We start from the raw sequence: 25,025 nt of genomic DNA on the forward strand, positions 1-25,025 counted from the left end.
ATTTACCAAAAATTATGCATTCGATCGGGAATGCTAGTTTTATTTGTACGTAATTATGTGTGTGAAGAAAATCTGTCGACACTTATTTTAATTTAATTTTTATGGAAAAATACGTGTCGTGGACGTATCGCAAACTAATAAACAGGTTAAATGAAAACAAGAGAAATGATAATTTTTTTTACATTTATCAAATATACAGACTTCAATTAGGAATTATGAATAATCGCCGGTAAAATGATAAACACATTAAAATTCATTCAATTTACCGAGGCTATCAGTGATTATGCATAATCACAACTTTAGCAACTTCCCGTAACATTTATGGGTAAAAAATAGTTTGGAGTAAAATATTCCAAAAAAAATCGACATTCTCTCGAGTGATAAAAAAAAATAGTTGAAGTAAATTACACTAATGTAATGTGGATACAGCCCCTATACAACTCCTGTCTACTTCAGGAAAGCAATAAAAGAAAGTAGGGGTTAGAAAGAAAAAAAAAGAAGATACTTGGGAAGGGGCTTGATTGTGCGGAAATGTGTACAAAATCTCCCCTATGTGGAAATGCACCGTGCGGATCTGCCGCCAGACCATTCTTCCCTAACTATTCAGTGTGAATCCATTGTTTCTTTCATAAAAGTTCTCACTGTGAATGCTTTCCAAAATCAGTTTTTTGGTTTCCAATCTTTAATTCCGACATATTCAATTTCTCGGGATGAACGAATTCTCAGCTGTTTTCTCTCATTCAATTTACTATCTTTTACTAATTTTATCATATTCTATTTCAAATGAAATTAAATTTATTATTTTTATATATACAGAAAAAAATTGAATTATGAGAAACATATATACCATCTAGAGAAAAATGCCTGTACCGACGATTAAAAAAATTACATTGTTATTAAGGGATAAATATAATATTTACAAAATTAACAAAAAAATATAAAAAAACACAAGACAAAATTACTGATGTCAAATAAAAAGTAAACACAGAAAAAACACATACAAACACAATATATACGGGAAAATTCTTAATTTATGATGAAAAATACAAGAGAAACACGACAATTTTACGTTCACATAAAATTCCAAGATTTAACGAAATGAAATGATTTTTTCAGCTGTTGTCTTAAAGTACTCCGGATATCACACTAGAAAACGAAATGGGTTTTTTATATATATAAGTTATTCTTCTTAGATTATTTTCACAAATTCAACAAAATGGGATACATGTCGTTCTTTTAGTTTTTCATAGATTTTCACAGTGGTTTCAAAGGATTCAACCTAAACTTTGCGCTAGTCAACTAGTTGATTTGTTCTCCCCCCCCCCCCAAACAAGAGCGACAATAGAAAAGGTAGTATGGATACAGATGATTGCAATATCAAAGATGGATAGACGAAACAAATACAGAGATGTTTGGTTTATGGTGTATGGATGAGATAGATGAATGATGGTTTTTCAAAACTGAATTGTTCAAATGGATAAAGTATTCACGTAATTTTCGAATACTGTTCAATATGATGAGACTTGATAAACCTCTTTTATTATTTCAATGCATTAATTCCTTTTGACATATTTTCTTTGATTTTGTGATTTTTCCCCTTTTCAAATTACCGATTTTTGATTTAAAAAAAAAGACACAGCTGTATCATTTTCATCAACTTTTTTAACAGAACATACTTTAATTACCGTGAGCTAATAAAATATGAATTTGATTATTTTACTCTTCGTATGCTCATTCAAACTTTTCCTTGGACTTATCATTCGCGACGTTTCAAAGAATTATTTTCCGATAAAACTTGCATTTTCGATGAAAAGATTATTCGTCGAGGTTTCTTCCTGCTATCTTTCTATTGTTTATTAACATATTGCCGTGAAGATACTCCAGCTTTAATGTTATAAATTATTATCTCTGTATATTTCTTCGTGCTTTTTCATGAATTTTACGAGTCTCAGCAAAATTACATCGGTACTTGATAACTCTCATATCGACTTGTTGAACATCAACGAGATGACGAAACCCCCATACCACATTAAATACTCAATATGTCTCACCCATATGAGCGTTAATGCTGAGAGTAATACTTTGATATAGACAAAATTTATCACTTTAAATTCACTTTGAACGTATACGCATGATAAAAAAATTTATTACCCATACCAGACTGTTGAAAAAGACGATTAGGTCAACAAATTTGAGCGTTCACTCTTAACTTCGAGAACTTTGATGTCCTATATTACGACACAATCTTGACCAATCGATGGGTTTGTAATCCAAGAATGTCGTTCAGAACGGGTACAAATTTAGGTGAAAAGACGGCATATATCATCAATATAGTAGAAGAGAAATTACATCAGGCAGAAATATTATAGAAAGGCGTTTATTCAGTAAAACAATTATACTTTAAAATAAAAGAAATCATTGAAATGATAAAAATGATTTAAAAAAACATTGAAAATGATAATAAAAAAAATGGTAGAAAAAAATATTACAAATTTTAAAGAGGATGAAACACTGAGAGGTCTTGAACAAAAAGTGTGTGGGAGCTTGCCATGTGTCTGCCTCATCCTTGCAAAGGACTATCAACAAAGATGGATGCCCAGAGAATGAAGTAATCCAGAAGATCTGAGTACTATTGTGAATGACAATAACAACCGATGCCTCTTTTTCCATTGTCTGGGGATCCTTTGTTGGGAATAGTACAATCTTTGCGATAATTTAGACACGGCAGGCGATTTAGAAGCAGTAAAAAAGGACTTTCATTTTGAAGTCTTGCTGGCTAAAAACTCCTTGTGGATTATTTTTTTTGAATCATTTTTATGAGTTTTAACATTTTTATCATTTATGAGTTTTAACATTTTTATCATTTATGAGTTTTAACATTTTTATCATTTATGAGTTTTAACATTTTTATCATTTATGAGTTTTAACATTTTTATCATTTTTATGAGTTTTAACATTTTTATCATTTATGAGTTTTAACATTTTTATCATTTATGAGTTTTAACATTTTTATCATTTATGAGTTTTAACATTTTTATCATTTATGAGTTTTAACATTTTTATCATTTTTATGAGTTTTAACATTTTTATCATTTATGAGTTTTAACATTTTTATCATTTATGAGTTTTAACATTTTTATCATTTATGAGTTTTAACATTTTTATCATTTTTATGAGTTTTAACATTTTTATCATTTATGAGTTTTAACATTTTTATCATTTTTATGAGTTTTAACATTTTTATCATTTATGAGTTTTAACATTTTTATCATTTATGAGTTTTAACATTTTTATCATTTATGAGTTTTAACATTTTTATAATTTTTATGAGTTTTAACATTTTTATCATTTATGAGTTTTAACATTTTTATCATTTTTATGAGTTTTAACATTTTTATCATTTATGAGTTTTAACATTTTTATCATTTATGAGTTTTAACATTTTTATCATTTTTATGAGTTTTAACATTTTTATCATTTATGAGTTTTAACATTTTTATAATTTTTATGAGTTTTAACATTTTTATCATTTATGAGTTTTAACATTTTTATCATTTTTATGAGTTTTAACATTTTTATCATTTATGAGTTTTAACATTTTTATCATTTATGAGTTTTAACATTTTTATCATTTATGAGTTTTAACATTTTTATCATTTATGAGTTTTAACATTTTTATAATTTTTATAAGTTTTAACATTTTTATCATTTATGAGTTTTAACATTTTTATAATTTTTATGAGTTTTAAAATTTTTTCATGTTATTTATCCCTTTTTTTTATAAAAGTATTATTATTTTATTGAATACACACATGCTTCTGAGAAAATTGGTGCGAGAAAGAATAAAAAGTTAAAATGTCATGTCCACTCTTTAGTTGACACCAGTCATATCGGTTACAGTAGTTCATTTTTAGCCTTTTCTTATTCTCATCACTATTCGAAAAAACATGCCTCTCGTGGTAACAATGTCTGCTAAGGAACGTAAAATTCATGAAAAAAAAACTCGAATAAACATACAGATATAATATTTTATAGTACGTAAGCCGGAGTAACTTCCCGGATTGATAAACATTAGAAATCTTTTCAGCAGACATGTAAGAAACATTGATATTTCATAAAACGGCAGGAAATGAATATTTTCTTAAGTTATGAAAATTTTATTCACTGAGACATGTCAGAGACACGGTTTTCATACTCAATTCAACGTAAATACAGTTTAACACTAGAAATACTACGTTGATTTTTCATAATGAAGCATATTAATTGCTGAAATCCCGCTAGCATTTGTCACTTCCAGTGGAGATTGTTATGTTGAATTGTCAAAATTCATCATAACATTACATTAACTTAATCTTAAAATAGTTTTAATTGTAGAGAAAAGAAAAGATTATTATATTGAATAGATTTTTGCCTTATGTTTTATTTGTACAACGGAATCTTGCATAATTAATCATTTGATTATACCTATATTTAATTGTATATATTATGGTACATATAATAATAATAATAGTGGAAAGCAAAATCTATTCAATAGAAAGTTAGATACAGTTGTACACGGTACTGCTGCCTTGGGGCCCCAGATGAGAAACACGGATCGAATTACAAAGGGTTGTAAGAGAATGAAGGAGATGGTCATCGAGCCATATAAGGTAATGTTTGTTTTTCAGGGGGTGTGATTAAGGGTCCTTGGCGAGAAGAATTTCTCCGAAGGTCTTAACGGTCCCCTTAAGATTTTCCCCTTTCTCTGTTTTGTACCTCAATTCCCCCCTCTCTCTCCCTTCTCCGCCAACGCTAAATTAAAACGCCGAATAATTCCCTTCAGGACCTGTACTCAGTACATTTTCATATAGTTTTGAATCACCAAGGGGCCTTTTTAACATACCCTCTGGGAAAATTCGCGCTAGTCTCTTGAGATAATTTCTACGCTACTGTCGGAGGAGAGTTTTTGCTCTTGCTTGTAATTGAAGCTTGCCTCAAAGATGAAAACTCTCGATACCTTTCTTACTATGAGCGAGTTATATATGTTCGCTCGCTGGTGATTTGAATTTACTACGTGCCTCGTTGAAAATAATTACGCTGCCAGAAACGTAGTATTCACGACTCCTGTGACCTCGAGTAAATCGCGTGCGTCTACCGCTATGTGCTAAATAACGATTGTACGAAAGAGCAGAAATCATATGGATGGAGGGTCTGGATCAATGGCCATTCCAGCAATTACTATGATAGAGGAAAAGAGAACGGCTTCGCCTTCCAAAAGGCCGATAGTAGCCAGCTAGCGATAGTAGCCAGTCGGTGAGTGCCCCTACCAACCTGTTCCTGAGAGGTGCTCTTAACAACAGGAGTGCTCCTACGAACCTGCTTCTGAAAGGTGTTCCTAACAGCAGGAAGGATTCCTAGCCGCCAGTGACCTGCAGAATACGTGGGTAAATAAATTCCGTCTTCATTATGGACATACCTCCATGTTCACCTCTTCGAGCTTCAACCGTAGTCTGCATAAATAGACAGAACGATAATATGTAAGTTTTTTATTTAAATCATTGTAAAGCAATGCTTTTTTTTTTGTCTCGGAAAATCTAACCTTCATTTGGTAGATGTTTACATTTATCTGTATAACCTTTTTAATTGTTAAAAGGTAGCTACCTACACCATTATTTTCTATTGTTAAAATTAAATATTTTATTTTTCCTTAAAATTTGACTCTGATTTACTTGTTCATGAAAGTGTTGTGTTGTTTTCTTTCATCTTATGGATTGCTTAACCCCTTGTCTTGATCCTGTAATATTTATTCGAACCTGGGTGAATGGATTCCAATTTTGAATCAAAGTAAAATATAAATTAAAGAAGAAAAGGATCAAGACAAGATCGTGATAAGTGCAGAGCTATGCAAGACGTGCCAAAGGATAGCGCTGTGACGGCCCAGAGAAAATTTTTTAGCCGTGAAGAGGCCGGTAAAGCCTTGATCGGGATCATCGTTGTGTCCGTGATTATAATTATCACTTTATCTAGCCTTGCATTGAATGTGCACGACGACCCCAGCTTCAAATTTAGAGGAAACTGTTCTCGTTCCCAACCTTTTGGTGATGGTGTTTTTTTCACGAAATGTAATACAATTTATGACATTCGTGTTTTTGTCAATAACACACCGACGATAAAAGGAATTAATTTAAATTCCAGACAAATGTATAAACTTATCGAGCATGCGATCGATATCTTGATATGAATAAATAATCGAACTGAATAAATTTGTAGTCTGTCTCATTTTTTGAACTATGCGTGAAGGTTATTCACGTAACATTTTAATAAATATATATATATCATTTAAGAAATGTAAAATCTTCAAACGACAAAATAAAAAATTTTAAGTAAATAAAAATCGAATGATTACAAATATAATACAAATAAAATAACGAAGATAATGAAAAAACGATATATAGATGAATAGTAACGATAAAAACATAAGGAAAATAAAATGTTGGTACAAAGATAATAAAAGTCAAATAGATAAACGATGAAACATTAAAAAATAAAATTTTGAATGATTGAAAAATAAACGAAATGAAAATAATATGATGACACTAAGGTAATAAAAATCAATATTTTTGAATAAAAGTTTGAGTAATTAATAAAGTAAAACATGTAGAATAAGTTGGATAAAATAAAATAAAGTGAAATAAATAAATTTTTAAGTGTTTGAAGTGAATAAAAAAGTAAAATAAAAGTGATAAAATAAAATAAAAGTGATAAAATAAAATAAAAGTGATAAAATAAAATAAAAGCCATGAATAAAGTGACATAATGAAAAAACTAAAATAGAAATAAAATAATAAAGTGCGGGAAAACACAATATCTTTCTTATTTATGTGGTATAAGAAGTGATGTCTAAAGAATAAGCTTTTTAAGGGTGTTGTTACAAATCTCGTTTCGTTATGAAAGGAAATATAGAAATGTCGACAATGAAAACTTGTGTGTGTGTTTTTTTTGTGCATATTTTTGGTATCTAATCTCTTAAAGATCCAAAGACGATGTGTAAAAATAATAACGCTTGGAAAGTGAGCGTTTTTTTGGATCATGTTTGATTAACTTGGATATTTTTTTTATAAAAAAAGCTCTTCTCGAAGCAGCATAATTTGAACACTAGTGGTTAATTAGCATCATCATCAACCACAAACGAACTATATCTTTTCAAACTTGAGGATTGAAAACAGCTAGAGAAAAATCTTGGTTAGTTTGGTGCCAAAATTGACATTTTCACCGTAATTTGGCGACTTAATTTTTTCTCTTTTAAATTCATTTCTAATACAACTTCATGTCCAAAGAGAAAATCGGGACGACATTTGATAAAATTTTTTATATAACGACATAGTGAATAATTTTAACGGAAGTTAAATATCGGTAGTGCTGCCATCTGGTATCGTCATCAACGTGGGTCACGTGATCGACCATTCTGAGAAAATTTTTTAAAATTTATTTAAAAAAAGGTTTGTGGAAGATAATTGAAAAACAGTAGATATGGTTCACAATATTCGCCCTTTTCACCAATAACTCCGTGGACGATCGTCGATCATAGGCACATCAAAATTAGGTATGGCGTTTTTTTAATATGCTTATTTAATATACGTACTATTATTTTTATATACTTATTTTATAAGGTGTTTGTTTAGCAAGTCTATTTGGTTCAGTGGTTAGCACACTAGCCTGGAGAACGAAAGACCTCATCAACTGTCATGGGTATCGAATCCCGATAGGGCAGTGAAATAGTTTTTTTCCAAATAAATAAGACCAACTGCCATTTTGAAAATAAATCCGACGGACGACAAATAGTATGGTGCGAAATCCGGCTAAAAAAGGAAGTCGGTCAAAAACGCGCGAAAAAAAAAAAAAAATAATCTGGAACATTTCCGGTGGCGCCATCTAGCGGTGGAAATGTGCGCAAATCTCGGTAAAGCTACGCCAAGACTACTACTATAATACATTTTTAATTGATTTATATTTACCATATTGCTGTCGGAACCTGATGATTTTTTAAAATCCTTTTTAACCAGCGTTCTGACCAGCTTTCACAAACTTTGAAAAATATCGACAAATTATTTATAGAGAGCTCTGAACATTGTTTTTATTATTGTTTAATGTATGGGGGGGGGGGGTTGTGTTGATATTTTAAGTAGTTGTATCCTATCCACTTTAGGATTCGGTCTTGCATAAGTATCTAGTTAATCTGTTTCACCTTCGATCACAAATTAATTGAGAAATCTATTTTCAAATCAAATTTGGTATGTAGTTCTCTGACTGGGGGTAGTCAAACCATATGTAGGAAAAGACATTGCTAGCATTGTAGGAGCTAGCTTATTTTATTCATACATTAAAATTTTCTACACAAACTATTTGAATTTTTTTTCATTTGGTGATTATTTGCTCTAGTAACACTGACCATTGAGCTCTATTAAATGTTTTCTAGTTTCTTTTCTAATGCAACATTGGATTTTATAATTTTATTTTTGTTTTGTGCATTTTGTAGCCATCCGAAGTAGATAATATTCAATTGGGTTTTCGTTCTGGGAGAGGATTTTCAAATTGGGGCCGAGGCAGTGGAGGAGGTAAAGTTTTACCTCCTACAGAAAACAAACCATCAACTGCTCATGTGAACAGGTTAGTAATATTTGACATGAATGTCGCTCTCCACTTGTTAATACAAGATATGCAGAAGACTGGATGTTGTGAAGATATTTAGTATTTGAGATGTTAATTTTTTTTTTTTTTTTTTTTTTTTTTTAACGAAGGAAAAAATAAAGGAAATATATACGCTCTAGCGAAGGAAAATCTCTATCTCCTCTGTAGCTTAGTGGTTAGAGCACTCGTCCGGCAATCGAGGGACCCGGGTTCGACTCCCGGTAGAGGCAGAGATGAGTTTTTTCCTTCCTTATAAAAAAAAAAAATTAACATCTCAAATACTAAATATCTTCACAACATCCAGTTTTCTGTATATCTGGTAGTAATATTTATTCTCGGCAGCAAGGTTTCTTGAATGTTGATTTACTTTTCGATTTCAGATTTTGGAATGTATCATAAATGTGAATGTTATTATTCAGAAGTCAGATTTAAGTTCTTTTTATTGAAACCATTTCTTTTTCCATCTAGATTTTCTGCATTAGAGGCACTATCATATCCTTCTTATGAAGCAAGAAGAAGCTCTCAAAGGTAAGATTTGAAATGGTATTTTTATTAATAAAAGATTTAATGAACGTGTCTAATACGGCAAACATCCTGCATAATGATAATCACCCATATAAATATTAGTCTTCAGTTATGATATATGTCACGTAAAGGGGATACATTGCATTTATCAAGATAAATCCTGGATATTGATACTTAGATTTTCAAAGAAATGCAATGGACTTTTCTTTATATGAAATAAGAGGCTGATCCCCCTCCCCTTTTGGATATATAACTATTGCAGACGTTGTTACTTCCTTGGAAATGTTTTTCAAAAAACAAAAAAGATAAGAGATTGAATTGCTATATTGTTTGTCATTATGAGTGTCATAATGCAACTGTTTAGCTGCGGGGGGGGGGGGTATTGTAATCATTAGGGCATTTATTGTGAAAATATTTTTCCTTGTTATTTCTAAAAATCTAGTGCCGACTTGTTGCTAAAATCTAATCAGCCAAGTTTGGTGTTGAAAAGACGATTCACTTTGAACTGCATGTGCGGCATGAATGCTGTGGTACCTTTAAAAAATGGTGAGAGTAATTCACAGACTTCAAGTTACATTTGCTTGATCCACAATGTTGGCAACAAATGAACAGAATTTAGATTAGTGGAGCGAAGACAAATTTTGTGTTCAACTGTAGCAGTCAAGTAGGGGGTTGTGTTTCAACTAGGCATTGATCCAAATTCTTTTTATCTGTTCTAGGTCCGCAGCATCAAGTAGAGAGTCCAGTAGAGGCCGTAGCAATCACGAACCGCCTCCGATAAGAAAGACACCCTCAGTTTCTAAAGAAAGGGAGAACCTCCTAGAGACTGTTAATAAGTTAAGTCGTGTAGCTCAGCAAGAACTAAAATCCCTCGAACAAAAAGTTCCTGACGTACAGAATATTAATGGCAAAGATATCTCGGGTAATTGTTGAAACTTTTTTGTTTTAATTGCAAGAATTTAAAACTCAACAAAAAGTAAAATTCTACTGAGATAACCTTAATACTTCCATGTAATGATATCACCTGTGAAGATTATGGTGTAAATAACATTACTGTTTGGTCTGTGAGATAGATATCCTAAAGTAATAATGTGAGTTATGTTGGATTCATTCTACAACAATCAATCCCTTATAGCAATTTTCTCAGGTCCCTTGAAAATCCTTGTACACTATCTACCAATAAGTATTTGGACACCTGTGATAGAAAAGAAAAACTAACTTTATTCAAAATCAATAGTTGGTAGAGCCTCCACGAGAGGCAATTACAGCGTGAACCCTCCGGGGCATACTTTCCACAAGTCCTTGTGTGACGGCTAGTGGTATTTTCTTCCACTCGGCTTGGAGAAGACATGTCAGTTCCTTCACCGATTTTGGACGGGTAGGGCACCCCTTAATTCGGCGATCCAACTCGTCCCAGAGGTTCTCGATAGGGTTCAGGTCTGGGCTCTGGGCAGGCCAGTCCATTCGATGAACCCCATTGGCACCATATTAAGCCTTGGTTAACCTCGCAGTATGACAGCTGGCATTGTCGTCCTGGAAGTAACAGGGGTCCACCCCGTAAAACTGACACAACGTAGGAAGCATATTGTCATCCAAAATAGTGCAGTAGGCATCGGCGTTGAGCTTACCATGAATGGGGACCAAGGGTTCCAGTCCATACCAGGAGAAACACCCCCAGACCATAATTCCACCTCCGCCGAATTTGACTGTTGGCACAATGCATTCTGGCAGGAGACGTTCTCCAGGCAGACGCCAGACCCAGACCCTGCCATCCGAACGGTAGAGGGTGAACCTTGATTCGTCGCTCCAAAGAACCCGTTTCCACTGATCTACGGTCCGATTTCGATGTGCTTTGCACCACATTAACCGAGCAACGCGGTTGGACTTTGTGATCAAAGGCATATGGGCAGCAGCACGACCATGAAAACCAATCAGATGTGCTTCCTTACGGATGGTATTCATTTGAAACAATACTCCCGGATGCCTGTTGAAACTCCTCGCGGATGAGGGCCATCGGTTGGGTGCGGTTCTTCCGAATTTCTCTGGACAGCACCCGTCGGTCTCTATCTCCCAGTTTCGTTGGTCTGCCGACTCGAGGCAAATTCCGACAATCACAGCTCAGCTTCCACTTCTTAATCACATAGGCCACTGTCGATTTTGGGTACTTCAGCTCGCTAGATATGTCCCTTAAGGATCGGTCATTTTTGTGATACCCGATAATTATACCTTTCTCGAAATCAGAGAGCTCCGAACTGCGCGGCATCTTGCATGCGACTAATGCCGATGTTGTTTCCTACACGATATATACCGGCGGAGGGCGTGACGTATCTCAGGACCGCAGATATCGTCATTTGCATAGGTGTCCAAATACTTATTGGTAGATAGTGTATAAAGACTTAACTGTAAAGACTTATTTTTTGTCTTGTCAGTATTTCTGTTCTGAATATTGAGAACATAAAACTTTAGTGTCTTTTTTTCCGAATTCTACCCTCAATACTCTGCCAAGAAGGATTGCAATATTAGTATTTATTGAACACATTAAATGTATAATAAATATTCTTCAATTTTCAAACTTCGATTAGGCTTTTAGAGTATTCTTGATGGATCTATTTTGAAATATGTGGCTTATGGTTTTATGAAAAGAGATGAATTAATTTAATAGTGTCAAAAATTTGTTTCGAATGCATGGTGGCCAGCGAAAATGAAATTGCAATTCACTGTTTGCTGCTAATAAACAATGAATTGTTGTTGAATCCAAGTGATAATTGATAACATTACTAATTATCACTTGGTGACTAGCTTAAAATCTTATTTGATTTATAATTAAAAAGGCACACTTTCAAGTCTCGTTTGATTTGATAAATATCTTCCTGTTCAGAGGTGGTTTGACACTCTCCTCAGAATCTGGTGACATTTTTTTTTTAAATGAAACAGCAACAAGAGATGACGGTAGAGCTATGGCAGTAAGCCTTCCCACAACTAATCCCCATCTAATTAACCCAGACTGTTAAACAATGACGGTTAAGCAACAAAAGTTATAGTTTTCTTTTTTTTTAAATTAAGACTAAATCAAGGACATCCTGCGCTATTGAATGTGGGGTCGTTAGAAGGTGTTTCTTCCCTTGAATTTAATATCAAGAAATTATTTTGATATTAAAATTCTGATATTTTAAAATCTATCTATATATATAAAATTGATTTTCTGTGTGTGTGTGTATGTTCTCTATACGAATCTACAATTTTAGATCGATCGTCGCCAAATTTTGCATATATACCAAATGGGACCCGACTTGAACGATAGGCTACTTTAAAATTTTGTCAGGGTAGGGCAAGTGCCCCAAATGGGCAAAAAACTGTCGGGCAACAATGGTTTTCGGGCCTCAACAATCACTTTCCGAACGTTTACTTTGGTTACCGTGGTTCCCTAGCGATGAGTTTCATTGTCTTTACAATGGTTTGCTACTTCTTTAATGCTGCCAGTTATGTATAATAGTTTATGCCTTTATAATGGTTTGCCACATTTTCAATACTCTCAGTAATGAGGCTTTTTGAATAGACGTCATAATCATTATCAGCATCGCTTTGAGGGTCAGGAAAAGGGTGATCCTCATAGAAATCAGTGTTAAAATTGCCGATTTTACTGTAGAAATGCGGAAATTTAGTGGGGCTTTCCACTACATCAATAATTTTAAAAAAGTGTATTGAATTCTCAATTTTTGAAATATTGAGTTCGCTTAGAGATACGAAGCCCAGAAAATTAAATACGAAGTGAATAGACGGACCTACTTTTGAGTTGGATATTCATGCAATAACATTGATTTTAACTTTCCATTTATATCTTCTCAAGCATATACACAATACAATGATGCATGAAAATTAATGTTTCAATATTCAACTGCATAAATTCATATAGTTTATAGGTTGTTTTTAAATTAATTATGGGCCCGTAAAGTGCATCGAAGAAATTCCACAGCTTTAACTAATCATTTTTGGAAGCTTAAACAGGCAGAGATGGATAACTTGAAGTTCAAAAAGGGAGGGGGGGGGAAATCGAACTAACTACCTATCGCCCTTTAAAAAAGGAAAAAAATGTTTACTTCTACGTTTCTTTAAATCTAGATTTGTTTATTTCATGAGTCGCGCGGGAATTTGCCATATTGGTTAATTTGGACACAGTTTGTATGTCCCTCAAAGAAAGAGGGAGATATCACGTGATCCAAAAAGCCTCATTGAAGAAAACCCGGGCAGCGCAGGGTATTATAGCTAGTATATATATAGCTATAATATATACTACTAATACAGCTAGGGTAATATATCTAGTGGTATATATTTCTTTACTTTCATGCTTTTATTTTTCTATACCTTGCAGCAACAGTTCTGAAAGGTGAAACATTATCTAGGGATGATATTGAGAAAAAGATCAAACCTATCATAGATGAATTCATTCACAATAGTGATTTTGAAGTAAGTAATGATTAATTTTTATGAGATATTGTCATTCGTGCAGTCTTAAATTGTACAGCAGGATCCTAATTTCATGTTTTGCACACATGCTGTCCTGTTTTTATGTAATTTATTAATCACTTAGTTTGTAATTATTTTTCATAAATGTTACAGCAAAGTGTCTATTTTGGTTTATTCAATATTTCGACTTCCCCCCCCCCAAAACCTATGGCCAGTCAACCATTTTTAAAAAATAGCTACTTAGAAAAACAATTAGATTACAAAAAAAAGAAAGAAAGCAAGCTCTGACCCCTGAAATCTGAACTGCTGTATTTAGAACTCTGGGAGATATTTTCCAGATTCATTAGTAATGCTGCTGTGCATTGGATACATTAAGGGGACACAGGACTCGTGAAAGTCGAGAAATGCAGAACAATGTAGCATATGTTTAACAATTCATAAAATATTCCTTATTAACCCAATTTTTGCTCATTTTTGAGGGTTACATATAATGCGTGTGCAATTTGATGTGCATGCATCAAATTTGCAAAATATTTTTTTTGTTTGTTTTTGTTTTCAAGCAAAAGTTTAAATGCGTTTACACACCACCACTGCGTGCAATTTCATCTGCCCAAACTTGAATTTCTGCATAAAGAAAATTATTTTGTGTCCCAAAATCTTTGTGGGTGGCATGCAGTTTAGACCCCTTCAGAAAGTCGTCAACTGTGGCACCTCGGAAACGTTTGTTTATTTTCGCTGTGGTTGCGTGCTTCAACTGGATTATACTCCTTTCTCTGTCTGCTAGGGCTTCAATCCTGCTTAGTGAAATAATATTGCCGTTTCCGGTTGTGGTGAAAACAGAGTTGATATTTTCAGTCCGCGCCGAACGAAGTTCAGCCTACAGGTGTAGTCACTGATAAAGTATTCGGAAAAGTTTTGTTTTTTTGCGTACATATTACATATATACTCGAAAATATATATTTGCAATGTACATTCTATTGTGGTATTCATTTAAAAAAAAATTAATATTCGGAGTTGAGGCGTCATAATAAAAGCAAAATCACATCTGTGGTTATAGCTGTCGGAATTTTACTACGTTCCCTCTTACATCTTATTTGCATATTCTCATGCACCTATGTTAGCGATTGTACGAAACATTTTCTTCACTAACGCATTGTTGAACTACGTGTCATTTCACTTCCATCGTGCGTTGTTGCAGGATATTCTGCTCACAGTCGCATTTCAGCACTGATTTTTCTAAATTCTTGACGGTGTTTAAATAAAGCTTCTGTTGGGCCGAGGCCTAGTAATATCAAACCCCGTGGAATTTATTTTACTGGTGATTTTAATTTCGTATTTTCCTGACTTCTTTTTTAAATTCGGTAATATGAGTTTACCACTCATTCAATTCCATGTGGGGATTTTTTTTTTAAATTTATAACGTGCATTTTGGATTATTTCACTTGTATGTGCCCTAAAGATTATTTCACGTGTATGTGCCCCCAGGATTATTTCTATTATGGATTATTGCTGAGCGGTGGTGGATGGGAAAAAAACAGGTGAGCGGTGAAAAAAAAGTTTTTTAATTTCCCTTTCTCCTTCGCGGGGTTACAGTAGACTCGGCACTGCTTGGCGTCTTAACTGCTTTTTCACCTTATTAATTTAACGACTTGATTCAGCATGGACCGAAACAACAAAGCTCAGGTCTCTTCAACCAGAACCTCCTAGAGATAGAAGGCTTCCGCACTCAGCTTGTGACATCAGTAAGCAGTCCATTTTCCCTCAGAATATTCAGGGGGAAAAAATTTCCTGCTCGTGCCAGTACCATCGTTGTGAGGAAAAGAAATGATCGGGTTCAGAATTGACGATTTCTGTGCCCCACATCCAATCACTACGCGGTATTTGTGAGCCAATCAGAAAGATTGTACGCCAAAATAAGAAGAAACGAAATAGGATGCTGTGTTTCAAAATGTGGCAAACTTGCTATCAAATCGATTCGTATTTCGGATTTGATTAAGGATGCTGAATGACGATTTGTCCATACACCATATCTGCTCATGTATAACCCTTATTAGCCTTGTTCCGACCATATTCATTGTATATAACCTTTTTTACCAACCATATATTCATTATTTATCTCATTTAATAAATGTTTTCTTATTTTCAATTGGTCGTGTTTCATTTGCGTATTGTTTTTTAAATAACCAACAAGACAATTTTTTAGACTAAACGCTTTATTTCTTGAATATTAATCGCACAGCAAAATTTTTCTTTACATATTGATAAACACCAAAATCATTCTCTTTTCTGTTTAGTTTCTCAACAATATTTTCTAAAGTTACATTTCTACTTCTCTGTATAACGAAGAACACAGCGTATTGTCCACAAACATTGGATGTAGGTGACTGTAAAGGAGTCGAGTTCCATAAAATTTATTTATTTACAATAACCCCAGAAGGCATGAAATGCACTTATACTTTAGAGTAAAAATGTGTTTTTATATCTTCTTGTAAATGATTCAATTTCTTTTCCGTAAGTCTCTGGTTTCTGTTCATAAGAATCGAAAAATTCCAAGGTGTCCTTGTCAGGAATTTTGACAGCCATCCAGTGAGAACCAGGTTCCGTATGCTTATCCGTGTTCACAACTAAAGACGCTGGATAGGATTTTATATGAGCAGGTAGCTTGTCACATGGAAACAGACCTATGAAAACTACGGCGCTTCCCGCTCTAAAATTGTTTTTATTTGAGACGAATACATCTTTAGCTGCTGAAATCGTAAAGGATGTTTCGCGCCTGGTTTATCTCTATGACGTTTTCGAACTCTAGATAGGCAATGACTGAAACTGGCTGGGCAAGAGGAGCTTTAAACTTTGTTTCTAGTCGTAGATTACCATGTCCGATCAAATTGAAATAATCACCTTGGCAGAGATCAGCACTCAGATCAAAGGCATAGATCAATAGCCTTGTACCATATACCTTTGGGATACGTTACGAAGGATTCACTTCTAGAGATAACAGTCTATGTTACGGTAAAAGCCCGAAGAGTGGTGTAAAACCTAGGTTTTATACCAAGTCGAGTTGGTAAAAGCCCGAAATACGCTTGAAAACGTATACATTTCGGGCTTCTGACATTTAGTAACTTTCATAAAAATTAGTAAAAATGCGAATTTTTTCTAATTTTCATAAAAATTTGAAATCTTGTCATTTATCAATTACAATGATCCTGATGCTAATTAGGATCATAATTAACTAATTAGGCATTTAAAAATTCATGAAAATTACTAAAAATTCCAATTTTTATAATTTTCATAAATTTGAAAGTTTTTCATTTAGAATCACAACGATCCTGCTGCTAATTGGTCATTCAAATTCGTGAAAATTACTAGAAATGGCAATTTCATAATTTTCGTAAATTTCATGATGCACACAATTGAAAGCTCTCTTAATGTCGACGGAGATAACGGCTGTGAGTAAATGTTCCTTCCTCCTATTCTCAATCTGTTCCATTAGATGATGAAGAGCATTGAGCGACCCATACGAAAATCAAATTGAAGAGGATGAAGGAGGCCGTCCCGCTCAACATAGTAGGAGAATCTTTGTATAAGAAGTTTTTCGAGCACCTTTCCCAAATTGGAGGTCAGCGTAATGGGACAAAGTATTTAAATCAGCGACTGAAATCTTTAAAGTGCATTCCATAAGAACTGAGAGTAAAATTATTTTTTTTTTGCCTATAACTGTTTGTGAACCTCTTAAAGCTTTTCCCATCTTTTCTGAACTACCCTGTATTATTCGTAAGATCTCATGTTCCTCAAATAGTGGTTATGCAAGAGGGCTGTCCAGATGGTCGTTTTGGATTGGTATGGATGTACACACTTCTGGAAAAGGGCTTACTAGATGTTGCTCTGATATATCTTTTGGCATGGAGCTGGACTGCACTGGAAGTTGCATCTGCTTTCACCTGGGCCGAAGTACTGCCTTACTGTGCATGCATATGCCGTAGTAGCTTGCGTGCAGAGCCTATTCCAGGAGCTTGATTTTGTTTGCGTTACTGGTCGTTTGAAAAGTGCTCGAGCCCTTCGAAAGGAGGCCATAGTGTCCCGGATATCCTGTCCAGTCCTCTTCAAACGGTTTAGTTTTCTCCCGATGGCCCGTACTTGTTTGAGTACTTGCCCGTACTTTTTTGTCGTTTGAGCTCCTCCGTCCACCATTTGATACCCTTAGGGTGTGAGTGGGTTGTTTTTACAATCTAAAATAGTCTTGCACGGTTAATGTTTATTACTTCCATCAGTCTTGTAACATGCTGCTGTAGCTGGTTTTGATCGGTAATCTGTATCAGCTGCTCCTGAAATCTTTGAAGTACCGTTTGCATACTCCGTATAAAACGAATTAATCTTCTTTGTGTACTGTGAAAACTTCTATGGTGTGGTTGGTAGAGAGTAAAGCCTTTTTAATATTGAGACATATCCTTCCTAATATTCAGACGAGCCTTTCTAATATTCAGACGATCCTTTCTAATGTTCAGACAAATACTTGTGCGTGCTCAAGACTTTTTAAAACCTTGACACTTAGACTTTTTTAAACCGAGCACACAACTCAGGTCTATCGCCATGGGCAATTTACTACCTAGCGAGTTGTGCTGGAAGCCGATCGCCGCCAAATTTTGCACATATACCAAACAGGACCGGAATTGAACCGTAGGCTACTTTAAACTTCGTTAGAGCTAGGCAGGTGCCCGAAATGGGCAAAAAAATCGTCGGGCGACAATGGTTCCTGGGCCCCAACAGTCACTTCTGGAATGTTTACGCTCACTTATGCTGTCTACTCGTTCATTTTTTCTTTCATGAGTTCTTCGGAGGCTTTAGCCAAGGAGTTTTCAACACATTGCCCACTGGCCACATGTGGCCTTCGAAGCTTTTTGCTGAGGTCCATCAGCAAAAAATATAGTTACAGAATTTATGGAGTTCCTGGAGTTCCTCAGGGAAGTGTCCTTGGCCCCATACTTTTTTCACTTTTTATCGATAAACTCGATCAGGGTATCGATGGAATTACTAGCAAATTCGCAGATGACGTGAAGCTAATGGGGGTAATCGGGAATGAAAGCGATAGGGAGTTGCTCCAGACCAACTTAAACAAGATTGCAGCATGGGCAATTGAATGGAGCATGACGTTTAGCGTAGATAAGTGCATGGTCGCTCATTTTGGTTCGAACAACCCACGGTTCTCTTACGAGTTGAATGGTGTCACTATCCCGGATGCAACTAGAGTCGCCGATTTGGGAATTCTCATTGACGAGCGACTTAAGTTTTCTGAACATTGTTCAGCGGTTGTCAAAAAATCGAATAGAATGCTTGGTCTCATTTTCAAAAATGTCTCTTCGCGTTCTCCTAAAGTCATTCTTCCGCTTTTTCGAGGCTTAGTTCGTCCTGGACTGGAGTATGCTGTAAGGTTTTGGAGACCATACCTACAGAGGGACATAGACTTGGTTGAAGGGGTGCAGAGAAGAGCTACGCGTGTCCTTATTGGCACACAGGGCTTGAGTTATGAAGAAAGACTTCATTTTTTGAATATGTTTACATTGGATGAACGCAGGTGTCGAGGAGATATGATCGAAGTGTTCAAAATTTTCAATGGGATGGATAGGATGGACCATGAACTTTTAGTACACCGCCAATCGACTGCTTTTACAAGGGGACACCAGTATCGATTGGTGAGGGACAATGCAAGGTTATGGTGTCGCAGGGAATTTTTCTCCAATAGGGTTGTTAATAAATGGAATAGCTTACCCCCGGAGGTAGTAAATTGTAACGCAATTGACACGTTTAAAAAGAAATACGATAAACATGTTGGGGTACATCGAGAAGCTATCCATTCTTAGAATAAGACAACCATAAGTATTCTTTATGGGCATTGTATAATATTTTATCATGTGTATATATTGTTTGTAATTTGTGTTAATTGCATTTTTAATTGGGTTGCTGTATTTTTGAAACATATGACAACCATATTTTTATGGGCATCTTTTTATCAGCCACCTCGTTGGGCATTTTGCCTGTTGTGGCGTTGTATTTGTATTTGTATAAATGCTTGGGAAAAACCCTTTATGAAGGAGAGAGAGTATTCGAGAGTATTCATCGAGGGAATTCCACCCATTCCCCAATTTTATTATGACGCCTAAACTATGAATATTAATTTTTAAAAAAATGAATACTACAGTTCAATGTACATTGCAAGAGAAGACAGTATAATCCAGTAGAAGCAGGCAAGCACAGCGAAAATAAACAAACGTTTCCGAGGTGCCACAGTTGGCGACTTTCTGAAGGGGTCTAAACTGCATGTGCGACCCTTTTAGTACAATATCCAATTGAACACTTGTATGTATGTTTGTAATATTTCAGATTTTTTTTTTTCTCCAACAGCAAGCAATTAGATGCATTACCGAGCTGGCTTCTCCAAGCACTATGTCAGTGGTTATAACAGAAGCTATAAACCAAGTCCTTGAGCGATCTAGTCAAGCCAGATGTATGTTTGGCAAGTTACTAAACGATTTACTTACATCCAAAGTAATTACTATGGATCAGTGTAACAAAGGGTGAGTTTCCATTTACTGGTTGTACGATATGAGTATTGTGTGCATATCAAATGCTCTGGAATGTTGAAAAATTTAATAATTGACTTTTCATTACTTCGGTTTTTGTCAGTTATGTGTTAAAATGTTTTTTGCTTAAATTTATATCAACTTTTTTTCAATGAAGATTTAAATTGGAAGAAGATCATAACAATGAAGATGAAGATTGGATTAATCAATTTTAATTGCAACAGTGCTTGAAATTGAATGGTAGTTCATATTTACTGGAATACTACTTTGCTCGCATTATAGTAAATTTAAAAATATCATGTTTATTCCTTTTAGGTTTCATGTAGTATTAGAATTGGTGGATGAATATGCTTTGGACATTCCTAAAATATGGGAGTATCTGGGTGAAATAATGGAGCCCATGACCGAAGGTAGTGCCATCAATCTGAATTGCCTGAAAGATCTTCTCCAGTCATGTATTCCGTCTATGTCTGCTGGAAGACTTGTCAGTGCTATGTTGCACTGTGCTGTTTCAAAGCGTGTAAGTACATACTTGTCTAAAACTCCTAGATTGTTTAATATTATAAATGCTTAGTTTGTTTATTCTCTTACCTGTAAGCTTAACCTATTAGGTTGTTTGGAAAGTAATTTCATTTTTTTTATGAAAATGAAAGACTATTTTCTTATAGTGAATAAATATTTTATTGAATTATATATTGTCCATTCTGGTCCGATACCTTTTTCTACCTTCTTGTAGTAGCATGATTCCACCCTCATAAAATTTTTGTTTGCTGGCAAAAAACTGATCCAGATGATTTTTGACCTCATTTGAAGTAAAGGTTTTACCATCTAAAAAATTTTGTTGAGACCAGAACAAATAATAATCAGAAGGTGCCAGAATATGGTGGGTGTGACAGTATTATCCCATCCAAGCTGTAAAAGCTTTTGGCAAGTTAACAAACTTGTATGAGGTCTCACATTATCTTGGTGGAACACTACACCTTTTCTATTGATCAATTCTGGCCTTTTATGTTTAAGTAAATTGTTCAATTTGTCCAGCTGATGACGGTACACTTCAGAATTGATCGTTGTGTTGTCTGGTTTGCATTAATTAATGCCTTTATTGTGTCATCAGCTTTAACTGGCCTTCCAGAACGTGGTGCATCTTGAACATCAAAATTGCCGGATCTGAATTTTGCAAACCAGTTTTGGCACTGGAGTTCTGTCAATACATCTTCTCCATACACATCGGATAATTTTTTTCTTGCTTGAATAGCATTTTTACCTTTTCTATAGTAAAAAAAGTGAAATATGCCGAAAATGCTACTTTTCACTTTTTATATTTGAAAGGGCACCAACCAAAAATTACTGCATAGAATCAATCGAACTTTTTCACAAGTAAGCCTTGCTATATCAGCTGTTAAAATATATAATGATTATGGGGCTTGAGTGTGAAGTTGGCTGTAAAAAAATGCAATCAAGTCCTCTGTTGGAAAAAACGAAATTACTTTCCGAACAACCTAATAAATCAGAATTTTGTTTATAAAAGAAAATTGTAAATTAATTTCAATGCATTTTCACTAGGGCACAATCAAAGTTGGTGAAATGTGGCGAGAATCCGGTTTGCAATGGAAAGACTTTCTGCCAAATGATTCTGATGTTTCCAGTTTCATTGCTTCCAATGTGAGTAGAATGTTTTTGGGTGTATCAAAGTTTTCCTATGTCAGCATTTTAAAAGAAAATTTGACTAGTTGCATCATGTTATTGATATTGATGCTGTGCTTAATACTTTTATGAAGCTGCCAGTTTATAATTGATACAAAAATGCAGTGTGATGAAAACAGTTCATGTCCTTTAAATATTTTCCTAATAAGTTACATATTATACAGTTGAAGTCAGAATAATAAGCACAACTTCTGATGAGAATCTCACTATAACGAATGATTTGTGAGTGATAGTCTCAGATAGCTTATGCTAAAGGTGCAAAAAATATTCGGTTATAGAGAGCTAAAAATAAACTTACGTTATCACATCAACAAAATTCTTTAAAGAAAGTCAGTGATTCTTTTCCTGGAAGAACTGAACTATCACTTACCTTCGCACATGCTTTTCATAAATATTACTATGAGGTTGTGGAAACATATATATTTTCTGGATATTATGCCAAGGTGAACCGAGAAAGAAAGTTGCCTGGTATCCACTGGAAATCAAACCAAAGTCCCCATGCAAACTGAGCAAATGTGCTACCATATACACCTCTGGAGAAATGACCCTATTTTCCTTGCCCAGTTTGCCAGAGAACTTATGTTCGATTCCCAGTTTAGACTAGGTGACTTTTCTCTCTAGGATCACCTAGAAATAATATCCAGAAAATATCTATTTCCTTTTTTGTAAGGCTGGGAAAAGCAGTCTTGCTCTTATTACTGTGAGTGTGAGGTACTTCTAATATAAAAGACACTCAAGAAAAGAAAGTCACATCCCTCCCCCTCATATTTTTTTGGCTTTTCTAATATACACATGGTATATGTGACAATTTTATTCCAGTTGAGTCTCACCAAATGACTGAGAGACCATAGTCACTGCCAGGGTTTGTTTGACTTGTGCCTGCAGTTTAAAGTAATTTCAGAACAGCTGAATAAATCCTGCTAAAATGTATAAATTATTCAAGAAGATAAAACTGGCAGTGAGAATTTTATTTGTTCATGCCTTTTGAGATTATGAAATTCTATGCAAAAACTTCTTGAAGAATAAATTGTTACAAGACCAGAATTCATTCGTTAATATTAGAATTTGATCTAAAAAACTATTATATAATGCAGATATAGAAGAGATTTTCAATTTACAATAAATTTATAATTTGACAGGGGCAAAAAAATTAAATTTGCTTATTGCGAGAAGTGTTATAACAATTTTTCCCATGATTGTGAGCTCTTATAACGTACTCTTATTGAAAATAAAATTTCCTTTATTCTTTTGACATGAAAACAAAGGTTTTATGAAAATGATAGAAAAAAAAGATTGTGTTTAATTTTTCTTGAATGTTGATTAATGTGTTTTTGGGAAATCTTTATGATTGCAAACCATTTCAGTCATGTCTCTGTTTCTGTGTTTTCTTTAATCTTTTCTAACAGAAATTGGATTTCACCATAACACCAGTGAAGTCTCAGCCACCGAATGAATTGTCCAGTCCTGAAGTAAAGAAGCAGATAGATTTTATGTTAAATTCAAATGAATCCAATGAAGCTCTGTATGATTGGATTGAGGTTAGTATCACTTCTGAAGCGTTTGTAATTTAATGCTGATCTGCATATGTTTAAATCTTTTTTACCTTGAAAGTGAAAAGTTTTGCTGTATCATTTATATAGGGTGATAGCCCCTTGCAGCAAATTACTGGCAACTGTTGATCCTAAAGGCATGCTTCAATTAGATAAAAGTATCCTAATGACGTGTAGACTTCATGTATGTTATTCATATTGCAGGAGGTTGTATAGTTATTAAAATAAAGAAATTAACTTATTATACAGAGACATCCAGTCTTTTAACTTCCAATTAGAAAGTTGTTGCCTTGTCTCTCCTGAGGCTACACTTATAAAAAGGCTTGAAGAGGCTTGAAATATAAAAATTCATTCTCTCTAGATTACAGAGCTTAAACATAATTATCCGCTAAAACAAATGCATGATTTAAAATGTTATATACATTGGTGTAAGAAATTAAGAGAATTTGCAGACTTGGTCGATTATCTCTAGAACTACTGTACCAATTTTAATGAAATTTGATATGTGCATACATTGATACAATACAAAACAAATAACCATTCAATAATTGTGTAATACAATGCATGATCGTGCGTAACACTCGTTGGAGTCGGAAGGTATGAAACAGTGGTTGCAGAATAAACAAAAAAATGGGTTAATAGGGGGTATGGTCCCCTCTTACAGATATACAGGTCTCGCAGCGTGATTTCGTACGTGAAATAAGGCAGTTTATCATTTCCTGTGGCAATTGGTCCCACTCGTTCAGCAACGCTGTTTTCATTCCCTGGATGGTTCCCGGAGGGGGGTTGTGAATTGCAATTGCCCTCCCCAGAGCGTCCCAGACATGCTCTATAGGGTTGAGGTCTGGAGATCTGGCTGGCCAATCCATCCGGCGAATATCCTCACTCTCTAGAAAATCGTCGAGCAGAAGAGCTCTATGTGGCCTCGCGTTATCGTCCATTAAAATGAACTCAGGGCCAACTGCACTCCTGAAAAGGCGAACATAGGGCTCCAAGACCTCATCCCTATACCTCACACCAGTCACAGTGCCTCTTTCAAAGACATGGAGAGGTGTGCGGCCATCCAACATGATGCCTGCCCCCCAGACCATTAAACCTCCTCCGCCATAATGGTCGATTTCGCGGACATTGGAGGGTAGGGAGTGGGTCCCTGGTTCTCTCCATATGAACGTACGGCGAGAATCGGTGCTTAGGCTGAACCGGGACTCATCAGTGAAGAGAACGGTCGCCCATTGATCTATCAATCTCTATTATCTCTGCGCCATGATAAACGGATTCTCCTGTCCGTAGAAGTGAGCGGGACGCAAACAGCAGCTCTTCTTGCAAACAACCCTCTCTCATGAAGTCTTTCGGAAACAGTCACCCTTGATACACGGGTTCCTGTGGCTGCATACAAGTCACGAGAGAGCTGAGAAGCTGTAGCACTCCTGTTATGCCTCGCTATAATCGACAAATGGCGATCTTCTCTGGCCGTCGTGGCTCTTGGACGACCTTGCCCAGGCTTTCTCTCGATGGATCCAGTATCCTGGAACTGTCTCCA

The 25,025-nt window shown here is 34.9% G+C and overlaps 1 protein-coding gene across 1 annotated transcript in view; it reads left to right on the top strand.

Annotated features, from left to right (window-relative positions):
- The window catches only part of LOC149076174 (eukaryotic translation initiation factor 4 gamma 3-like), a 111,727-nt gene that overhangs the window by 79,287 nt on the left and 7,415 nt on the right, over positions 1-25,025 (top strand). The window contains exons 14-21 of the mRNA XM_089242194.1: positions 8,516-8,646; positions 9,136-9,195; positions 9,912-10,114; positions 13,562-13,656; positions 20,053-20,225; positions 20,547-20,751; positions 21,795-21,893; positions 23,342-23,473. Of these exons, the coding sequence (XP_089098320.1) occupies positions 8,516-8,646; positions 9,136-9,195; positions 9,912-10,114; positions 13,562-13,656; positions 20,053-20,225; positions 20,547-20,751; positions 21,795-21,893; positions 23,342-23,473 (1,098 nt within the window). The remainder of the gene's footprint in view (positions 1-8,515; positions 8,647-9,135; positions 9,196-9,911; positions 10,115-13,561; positions 13,657-20,052; positions 20,226-20,546; positions 20,752-21,794; positions 21,894-23,341; positions 23,474-25,025) is intronic.

Source organism: Pholcus phalangioides, unplaced genomic scaffold, assembly GCF_987345545.1.
Source record: "Pholcus phalangioides strain wild (caught in Gottingen) unplaced genomic scaffold, Ppha-v1.0 ptg000015l_1, whole genome shotgun sequence".
Classification (NCBI taxonomy): Eukaryota; Metazoa; Arthropoda; class Arachnida; order Araneae; family Pholcidae; genus Pholcus; species Pholcus phalangioides.